This window comes from Bos javanicus, chromosome 11, assembly GCF_032452875.1.
Source record: "Bos javanicus breed banteng chromosome 11, ARS-OSU_banteng_1.0, whole genome shotgun sequence".
NCBI lineage: Eukaryota > Metazoa > Chordata > Mammalia > Artiodactyla > Bovidae > Bos > Bos javanicus.
Window position 1 is genome coordinate 99862870 of NC_083878.1, and position 9610 is coordinate 99872479.

At 56.0% G+C, this 9610-nt stretch overlaps 2 protein-coding genes across 2 annotated transcripts in view; one reads left to right on the top strand and one right to left on the bottom strand.

The window, feature by feature from the left end:
* PRRX2 (paired related homeobox 2) overlaps positions 1 to 3385 on the top strand; it is a 51524-nt gene extending 48139 nt beyond the window's left edge. The window contains exons 2-4 of the mRNA XM_061433800.1: positions 423 to 610; positions 1435 to 1613; positions 2906 to 3385. Of these exons, the coding sequence (XP_061289784.1) occupies positions 423 to 610; positions 1435 to 1613; positions 2906 to 3041 (503 nt within the window). The 3' untranslated portion in view covers positions 3042 to 3385. The remainder of the gene's footprint in view (positions 1 to 422; positions 611 to 1434; positions 1614 to 2905) is intronic.
* LOC133257629 (uncharacterized) lies at positions 3287 to 8960 on the bottom strand. The gene is made up of 2 exons (XM_061433801.1): positions 5726 to 8960; positions 3287 to 3357 (listed from the first exon to the last, which is right to left on the bottom strand). The coding sequence occupies exon 1, from the start codon at positions 7236 to 7238 to the stop codon at positions 6285 to 6287; it is 954 nt and encodes a 317-aa protein (XP_061289785.1). The 5' UTR covers positions 7239 to 8960; the 3' UTR covers positions 3287 to 3357; positions 5726 to 6284.
* Positions 8961 to 9610: the final 650 nt, after the last annotated feature.

A 9610-nucleotide genomic window follows, 5' to 3' on the forward strand; every position in this document is an offset into this window, starting at 1 on the left:
AAATACCCATGGCGGTTGACCATACCCCAGAGTTTGAGCCAGCTTCTGAGGACACGTAGATGCCTCTGGCCCTCCCTGATCAGGTCTGTTGTCCCTCATGGCAGCAGGTGCCTGTCCCCTGGCTCCCCAGGAGGGGGACCTGGCTGCTCTGGTTCACCTTTATATCCCCAGGGCCCTAGCCCTGTGCCTGCCACGTCGTGTGCTCAGTAAGTGTGTTGTAGAATAAATGGATGGATGGATAAAGAAATTAACAAAGGAGTGAATTAAAGGGTCCTAATCTCAGGGCTGGACCATCCACCCGCAGTGGGAAGACACAGGTTAAAGCGCTCAGCGCACGTTGCCTGAGTCGTGACCATGTGGGCGCTTGCGGGCGCAGGGGCGGCCCGGCCTGGCCTTGAGCTGACTCTTGGGTCTCTCTGCAGGTGAGTGTCCCAGCCCCGGGCGCAGCAGCGCCGCCAAGCGGAAGAAGAAGCAGCGGCGAAACCGCACCACGTTCAACAGCAGCCAGCTGCAGGCTCTGGAGCGTGTGTTCGAGCGCACGCACTACCCCGACGCCTTCGTGCGGGAGGAGCTGGCCCGGCGGGTCAACCTCAGCGAGGCGCGCGTCCAGGTGAGCGCTGCGAGTCCGTGGGCTCCTCGCAGGAGCGTGTACAGCCACCATGCGCTCAGGGTTAAGGAATTGCCAAGGTGTGCGGGGGCGTCTGAGGCCAGGAGGGCTGAGGGTCCGATCCAAGCCCTGCCACTGGCCAGCTGTGTGAGCTTCAGCAAGTTACTTAACCCCTCTGTGCCATAGGTGGTGGTGGTGGTGTAGTCGCTAACTCGTGTCTGACTCTTGCGACTACATGCACTGCAGCCCACCAGGCTCCTCTGTCCATGGGATTCTCCAGGCAAGAGTACTGGAGTGGGTTTCCATTTCCTTCTCCAGGGGATTTTCCCGACCCAGGAATCAAAACCAACTGGGGTCTCCTGCTCTGCAGGCAGATGAGCTATAAGGGAAGCCCACAGGGTGGCTTCCCTGTAAAATGAGGATCGCTTGGGTCTATTTTATAGCCTTCTTATGAGAAAAGAATTATTTTTGTGGCTTAGCTCAGTGTCTGGCACAGAGGGTTTTGATAAATAAAAGTCATTTTAAAGTGTCCAGGGCTTTCTCCGTGCCAGCTCTGAGCAGAGTGCCCAGCGTACAGCTCTCTTCATTACAACCTTCCAGCAGCTAAATGTTCATCGGTTCATGCCTTCATTCCTCCACTGGCACAGTCTCCAACACACACTGACCCAGCGGCAGGCACTATATCACCCCCATTTTACATATGAGAAAACTGAGGCTCAGGGAAATGAGGCCGCCAGTGTAGGGTGGGTGACAGAGCAGGTACACAGTGGGTCCAAAAGGACTTGGGTCCCCCTGGCAGCCCACTCATGGTTCCTTCCCACCCCCAGGTCTGGTTTCAGAACCGCCGGGCCAAGTTCCGCAGAAACGAGCGGGCCATGCTGGCCAACCGCTCGGCCTCGCTGCTCAAGTCCTACAGTCAGGAGGCCGCCATCGAGCAGCCGGTGGCTCCCCGGCCCACCACCCTGAGCCCGGACTATCTCTCCTGGACAGCCTCGTCCCCCTACAGGTAAGAGTGGGAACTGCTTCCGGTCAGGGTTGGCGGGCGGGCAGCAGTCTGGAGACCCCCATGGGGTGTTTTAGGATCCAGATTCCTTCGAGGCTCTGGAGAAAACTGTGAAAGGGGCCCAGGCCCTCCGTGGACTGGAGGTGTGTGGGCAGGCGTGTGACTGTGTGCATGGGGGAGGTTGTAAGAATGTGTGTGTGTATGTTTGTGTGTGCACGTGCGCGCACGCACGTATATTTGTAAATGTGTGGATTGGCAAGAAGATGAGAGTAGGGAGTGGAGAACCCCTGTCACCCTGAGGGAGCTGAACAGCTGCCAATTTCTGGGACGTCCCTGGTGGTCCAGTGGCTAAGTCTCTGCACTCTCAATCCCGGGGGCCTGGGTTCCATCCCTGGTCAGGGAACTAGATCCCACAGGGATCTAGATCAGGGAACTAGATCTTCAGCGGAACTTTAACAGCCACAACTAAAAGAGCCCACATGCCACAACAAAGACCCAGCGCAGCCAAATAAATTACTAAATAAATTTTTTTTTAAATAAAAAAGAAAGAAAACCTGCAGCTTTCTAGGCTGGCGCGAGCACCTCCGCACCTCTTGTCGGTCATCCTGGAGGGAGGCCGGGAGGGCCCCCGAGGATGGTTCCCAGTCCTGGGGACCTGGCTGGGACCTGGAGGCGAGGGCTGGGGCAGTTTTGTCCTGGTCAAAGCCAGGAAAAGGTGGCAGGGCAGGGCGGGAGAGGGAGGGGGTGCTGGGGAGTTGGGGTTTTGCACCCCACAGCTCCCAGGGGTGCTGTCCACCCCTTAGGCTGTGTGAGCAGCTCTGTGGGAGCCCTGGTCTCAGGAGATCCAGTGGGTCAGCTTGTGGGATCTGAGTCCTGGAAATGTCCACGCTAGACCCACAGCCCTCCCACCCCCTCCCTGCCCTCTCCTTACCTGGGGCAGGAGAACCATCAAGAGGTGTCCTTCCATACAGGTGTGCGTTCATCCCACCCCCACCCTGCTGTGTGTTAGGCACCCGGTGGGCGCTGGGGGGTGAACAGGATGCAGGAAGTTCCTGGTCCAGCGAGGAATGACCCCAAACCTGCAGGGGCGGCTCCAGGTCCCAGTGCCGACCGTGGGCCCTTCTGCCTCTGCCCTAAATCTTGCGGCCGCAGGTCACCTCCAGCCCCAGGGGAAGGCTGCCTGCGAGCTGAGGAGGGGAGGCAGGAGGACCAGAGGCTGGGGTCCTTGGATGGACAGCCAGGGTGGTCAGCTCCGGGCAGCACCGACATGTCCTTGTGTCTTCTGTCGCCCCCAGCACGGTGCCGCCCTACAGCCCTGGAGGCTCAGGCCCCGCGACTCCGGGGGTCAGCATGGCCAACAGTATCGCCAGTCTCCGTCTCAAGGCCAAGGAGTTCAGCCTGCATCACAGCCAGGTGCCCACCGTGAACTGACAGCCGGCTCCGCCAGGATCCCAGTGCCTCCCTGGTCTAACGACAACAGAAAAGAGGGCAGACACGCAGGAAAGTGACCTTCTCCTGCCCCCTGTCTCCAGGACAGGCTGGGTGGGCTCTCCTGGCTGGCCCTTCTCTGCAGCCCAGACTCCAGGGCCCAAGAGGCTGCTGAGATACCTGGAGCCTGGCTCAGCCCCTCATCCACGGCCGCTGGAGACTTCGGCCCCTGATCCTTGGAGGGGTTGGGCCAGAAGGTGGAATAGCAGCTCACCGAGGACCTCACTTACTTGGTGTATGAAAGCCAAAAAGCTGTTGTCTGTAAGAAATAAAAAGAGAAGAAATTGTTTAAGCCCCCAAAGGTTGCGGGGGGGTTGCGGACAGGACAGCAAACCAATGAGGGGCCGTTCTGGGGGGCCAGCTGCCCTCGTCTGTGTCCCTCGTTCTGAAAAAGTCCTTTATCACCGTGCAGACCCCAGGGGCGGGGAGTGGGGTTGGAGGACAGAGACCTTCCCTGGAGCCCCTGACACCCAGGTGTTTGGGAGAAACCCTGCTGTGTGACTCTGGGCAGGATCTCAGCCCTCTCTGGGCAGGGGGTGTCTCCCCTACCCTATGGCAGGGGAAGCATAGGTGTGGGGGGCAGGGGCTGGAATTAAAGCCCTTGCTGCTGGACATGCAGGAGGTGTGGGTGCCCCTGGGCCTTTGGCTGTGGAGGGGCCTGGGCGAATGGCTCAGACAGTGGGTGTGCAGAGAGGAGGCCCCAGGTGGGCTTACAGGACAGAGTGGTTCTGGTGGTCTAACAGTCAAGACCACCAGAGCCCTTCTTCCAAGTTCTCCAGCCTGCCTTTTTGCAGATGGTCACTGGGGGTGACAGAGGACCTGTGTGCCACCAGCCACTCAGGAGTCTGCAGAAAATTGTGCAGTGAGGGGAGTGGTCTGAAGCCAGCCCTTTCCACCTGGCCCCAGGCCACCCCTCCTGATGGGCATAGCCTCCAGAGAGGTTAAGAGATCATTTCTGCAACCAGCCCCCAGGAAGTGAGACACAACACTTCCCAGGGGAATTCCCTGGGGGTCCAGGGGTTAGAGCTTCCCAGGTGGCTCTAGCGGTAGGTTCCCACCTGGCAATGCAAGAGACATAAGAGACATGGGTTCGATCCCTGGGTGGGGAAGGTCCCCTGGAAGCGGGCATAGCAACCCACTCCACTGTTCTAAGAGTAGGACACGACTGAAGCGACTTAGCATGCATGCCCGCCAGTGGTTAGAACTAAGTGCTTTCACTGCTGTCTCCCAGGTTCAGTCCCTGATTGGGGAACTAGATCCTACCAAGCCATGTGACATGGCCAAAAATAGAAAAACAAAGAACACACTTCCCGACCCCTAGACGGCCCAGAGGTGCTCAGCCTCTCATCACACCACTGGACTCCATGGATGGACCCCACTCCTCCAGTCTTCCCTGCCCGTATGGTATCAAAACACCTCCAAAGGGCCAGCATCCTCGCCACAGGCTGCATCTTCTAGGTGACCCTGAACAGGTCAAAGCCACGTGGCAATCCTAACATAAGAAACGGTCTCTGTTTTTGTTTTACAAGGTGTGACCGTCCCCGAGTGAGGTGAGGACCTTCCCCATCTCCCAAGTCACCCCCAGAGACTCTTCCCCATCTTCCACTGGGAATTGCACCATGAAAACACAGTTCCTGTGGGGTGGGTGTCACCCTCTTCAGATGTGCCAACGGCCCCCGGGACCATCGCCGTGTACCTGTGATGGCAGGTTCAGGCTCTGGTCAGTTGGTAGGGGGCACCAATAAACGGAGGGAGGCACTGGCTCCAGCTGAAGGCATGGGGAGGGCCATTCTGCTGATGTCTGCAGCTGGCTCTGCCCAGCTGACTACAGGGGCCAGAACAAGAAGAGACCAGTGCCCTGATCATGTGTGTGTGATGGGGGACAGGGATGGGGGGTGAGGGGGGGACAGTCAGAGCTGTGTCTTCTTGCTCAGTTTGGCCTCTGCCTTAGGCAAGTGATTTCTGGGTCTCCATTTGCCATTCATTCACTGAACAAATATTGTAAAACTCTTGATGTGTGCAGGGCCCTGAGCAGAAAGCAGAGAACTGACATGGGGTCCCTAGCTACAGAGGCCATCTCAATCACAGGGAGCCCCAAGTCTCGTCTAAGGCATCCAGGCAGGCTTCCTGGAGGAGGTGTCCTGGAAAGATGAAGAGGGGAGGGAGAACAGTGTTTCTGGCTAGGGGAACAGCATGTGTAAAGGCCCTGCGGTAGGCCAGAAGCTGTCTCTTTGGGCCAGAGGGGGACAGTTCTGGGTCTGGATCTCATGCAGGATGAAGATGGACAGAAGCAGGGACCAGTTCACGTGGGGTTTGTGTGGCCAGATCTGAAGTGCGGATCCTGGCAGTGAGGCATCATGGAGGGGGGTTGCTTGGTAGAGGGACCCGCCCCCTCCCCACCTTGGACTCTGTGTGGAGGCAGAGACACCCCTGCAGAGGCTGTCCACGCAGGAGGGCAGCAGCCTGGACCAGATGAGGACAGAGTGGGAAATTCAGGAGGCGTCCTGGACCCAGCAGAGACAGAGGCTGATGACTAGCTGTTGGACTAGGGGGAGGCCAGGGGGCCAGGATGTGGTTTAAACACATGGATGTGTCCAGGAGGAAGAGCCCCTGGAAGCAGGACTCACCTGGTAGAGGTGGCGGGAAGAAGCCAGCTGCCTTCTTCTGCCACCTGCTGGCCACTGAAGGGCTCGTCAGTGCCCTTCCATCCGACGAGCACTGGGGCCATCCTAGTCTGAGTGAGGTCTCCTCACAAGGAGCTTACCGCACCCCCACCCCCCGCCCCCGCCCTGGGGATTTGCACCAGCCAAGGGCCAGCGCACAGGGTCCAGAGCTGTGCCCTCATGGACAGCCAGGAAAAGTGGCCTCTTTCCTCCCAGAAGCGCTGGACTGGCCATGAGCAAGTGGATGAGCCTGCCCAGGTCCCGGGCAGCGCTCCGGAGTTCAGACAGAGGCACGTCTGGTCTTTCTATTTTCAGTCCAAAGGGAGCGGCCGTGAAGCGTTGCCAGGTTGGGGCTGCCTGCAGCAGAGATGGACCCCCACTGGGTGGGGGGCTTCTAGCCACTGGGTGGGGGGCTCCCGCTAGGGCCTGGAAAGGCAGGTCCCGAGACCAGGTTCAGAGAGAGGCGTGGGCCTGGTTCCCACAGAGGTGCTGGCCCTGTCCTCAGGCCGCAAGGATGTCAATGTCACTTCCTCCCCAGCACTCTAGAAAAAACAAACCGGCTTAATCGTTTACACATGCAGCTCTGGGGAGCTGAGGGAGGGAGCACGGGGCCCTCCTTGTGAAAGCAAATACACTCCAACATTGCTGTCGCTATTGTGGCCCTAATTACAGGGCTTGCGTGGGCAGCCCCCTGGGCACCATCCAGGGATATAATTTTTCCATGAGGATAAGGTACCCGAGGCCCCCGTCCCAGGCTGGGAGACTTTGGAATCCTCCTCCCTCCGCCTCCCCTTTGCCCATCTGGCCAAGCAGGCTTGGGACAGGGCATGGCGTGCCTGGGCTTCTGTTTCTGTTTGAAAGAAGGGAACTTGAGAGAAAGAGGAAGAGACGGAAGGAAAGGCAGTCTCTGGCTCTTCTTGCCAAACCCAAAACCTGAGAAATAAAGACCGGAGTTTTCCCTTAGGCGAGGCACCTCTCCAGGCCTCAGTTTCCCCCTCTGTAAAATGGGGGGTGACGACAGAAGCCACCTCACAGGGTTGTTGGCACGGTTACCTTCCATCAAGTGCTTCGGTGTTTTTGGTGGAAAAATACAGAGCGAGGGGTGGAGTTTGAGAAAGTCAACATACTCCCCGTTCTGCAGTAAAATTGGCTTTCCCTGCTCAGAGAGTCTGTCTCTCCCCTTTGCCCCCTCCAAGCACACACTTCGTGGGCATAGCTGGGGCGGGGCGGTGCCTGTACCAAAGCAACACGGTACCCCACCCCCTCCCCCACCCCCGCTTCTGCACTTTTGCCGCTGGCCCCTGGAGGGCGCTGTGGGGAGCGCTGTGTCTGTTCTGCCAGACACAGAGCTGGGAGAAGCAGGGCTCTCTCCCACACAGATCGCCAGAGCTGGCCCAGGCTCCTGACCCGAAGATAAAGTAACAGGCAAGTCCCAGATCACCAGCCGGGGCCCCTGTATAAACATCAACACAAGCATTTTGGAAAATGTACCAACAGCCTCAAAAACGCTTGCATACTTTGACCCAGTAATTCCTTCTCTAAGCCCTACTGCAAAAAGTAATCCAAAATAAGGGGGAGGGGGCGCGAGGAGGCGGGGAGAGGGGGGGGGTGGTAGCAACGTATGCCAAGATGTTTGTCATACATTTTTGAACATGCAATGTAAAAAGTCTAGGAAGACCCAAACCGGAATGTAAATACTTTATAATGGCTCACAATCCACTTATCTCCATGTTTTCTGTAATGAGATTAATAACCTCACAGGGAAACAAAACAAGCAGGCCAATGTGATCGTCCCAGCTATATAAGTAGCTCTTTGAAGTAGGAGGAAAAAAGTGCTTTCTTCCCTTTTGTGTCCCTTTCATGGTGCTTCAGTTCAGAGATGGACTTGTCTTTTCAGCAACTATTGATGAGTAGCCCCCATCTGAAGCTACACCACTCCTGTTAGCCCACTGGGAGTCCTCCAGGTCTTGAAGCTTGTGATTATCAAGAATTCCCTTCTCTATTGAAAGTGCTGGGAAGAGTGTATTGAGAGCTTCTTAACATTTAGCTCACATCTTAGAAGTGGCAATGGATTGAACTTGGGATATGAGGGGTCAGGAGTGGGCACCTTGAACTCAGAAGGTGCCCTTGAAAAAGTAGTGTGGATGGCATAATTCTAGGATGGCCCCATGATTCCCACCGCAGGCAGACACACTTTTTGTCATGCCCTTTCCTTGGGTAGGGGTAGAATCTCTGACTTTATGTGATTAAGGTCCCTACTCAGTTGACTTTGATCAAAAGAGAGATTGTCCTGGGTGGGCTTGGCCTAATCAGGTAAGCCCTTTAAAAGACAGTTCAGGTCTTCCCTGGAAGAAGAGATTCAGAGCAGAGAGGGAGGCTCCCTCTAGCCTTGAGAAACAAACAAGAAACCAATCCTGCTGACATCTGAACGAGCTCAGAAGAGGACACTGAACTCCAGATGAGACCTCAGCTGGGGACTCCTTGACTGCAGCCTGTGAGACCCTGAGCAGATGACCCAGTTAAGCTGTGCCCAGGCTCCTGACCTATAGAAACTGTAAGATCATAAATGGCTGTTGCTTTCTTTTTTTTTTCTTTTTTTCTTTTTGCTGTGCCACACAGCTTGTGGGATCTCAGTTCCCCAACCAGGAGACCAGGGATTGAACCTGTGCCCCCTGCACTGGGAGCAGAATCCTAACCACTAGAACTCCAGGGAAGGCTCTGGATGTTGTTTTCAGCTGCTGTGTTTGTGGCAACTAGTTACCCAACATCAAAAGCTAGAGCAGATGGAGACAGAGTCTGGACGTCCACTTGAGCTCAGCTTCTCTCTCTACCCATGGCACACCCAAAGGACCCCAGACCCAGGACACAGACCTGAAGCCTCTGCTCAAACTATCTGCCATCTTAGCACCTTCTGAGCCATTCTGCATAAACTGACAGATTAACTGCCCTAAAAGACAGCCTTGAGCATGTCCCTCTCCTGCCTAAAGCCTCCTGGGGTCCCCCAGGACCCTCCCAACAAGGTCCCATTACCCAGATCAGGTGTTGAGGTCCTGGCATCCAGCCCTGCTCTCCATGTCCAGCCTTAAACCCCTCTTGTTCCTACTCCAGATTCTTCAGACAATCCCGACAACTCAGCCCTTCTCCCCACAGTGCCCCCCTCCTCCCACACTCCCCCTGCAGCAACATCCTGCCCACCCAGTCCTCCTCCTCAAGTGAAAATGTATTCCCTGGAGGGTTACAATATAGTGCAATTTTTTTTTTTTTAAAAAGCAAGTTAAGGGACTTCCCTGGAGGCTCAGTGGTGGAGAGTCCACCTGCCAATGCAGGAGACACAGGTTTGACCCCTGGTCGGGGAAGATCCCACATGCTGCAGAGCAACCAAGCCCATGTGCCACAACCACTGAGCCTGCGCTCCAGAGCCGGGGGCCCACAACTGCTGAGCCCGAGTGCCCTAGACTCGGGCTCCGCAACGAGAGAAGCCACTGCAACGAGAAGCCCATTCACTCCAACTGGAGAGTGACTCTCGCTTGCTACAACTAGAGAAAAGTCCACCCAGCAATGAAGACCCAGCACAGCCAAAAATAAATAATTTTTTTTTTAAAAAGCAAGTTAAACTCTAGACGGCACGCCCATCTGCATGTCTGGGGAGATGTGTGTAGTATGAAACAGAATAATCCAATGTTGTAATTTTATATTCAGAAAATGGAAAGGACAGCCTTATTATTTTCATAATTCAAACTTTAAAAAAATGAAGCCACTCAACATCTTCTTGGTGGGCACAGAGATCAAGAGGAGCAACCACTGTCTCTTGGGTGGCCGCAGCAGGATCTCCGGGAAAGGGAGGTAATA

Excerpts from the sequence above, each read along its gene's own strand:
- LOC133257629 (XM_061433801.1), bottom strand. The coding sequence starts at position 7,238 with ATGCTTGTGTTGATGTTTATACAGGGGCCCCGGCTGGTGATCTGGGAC.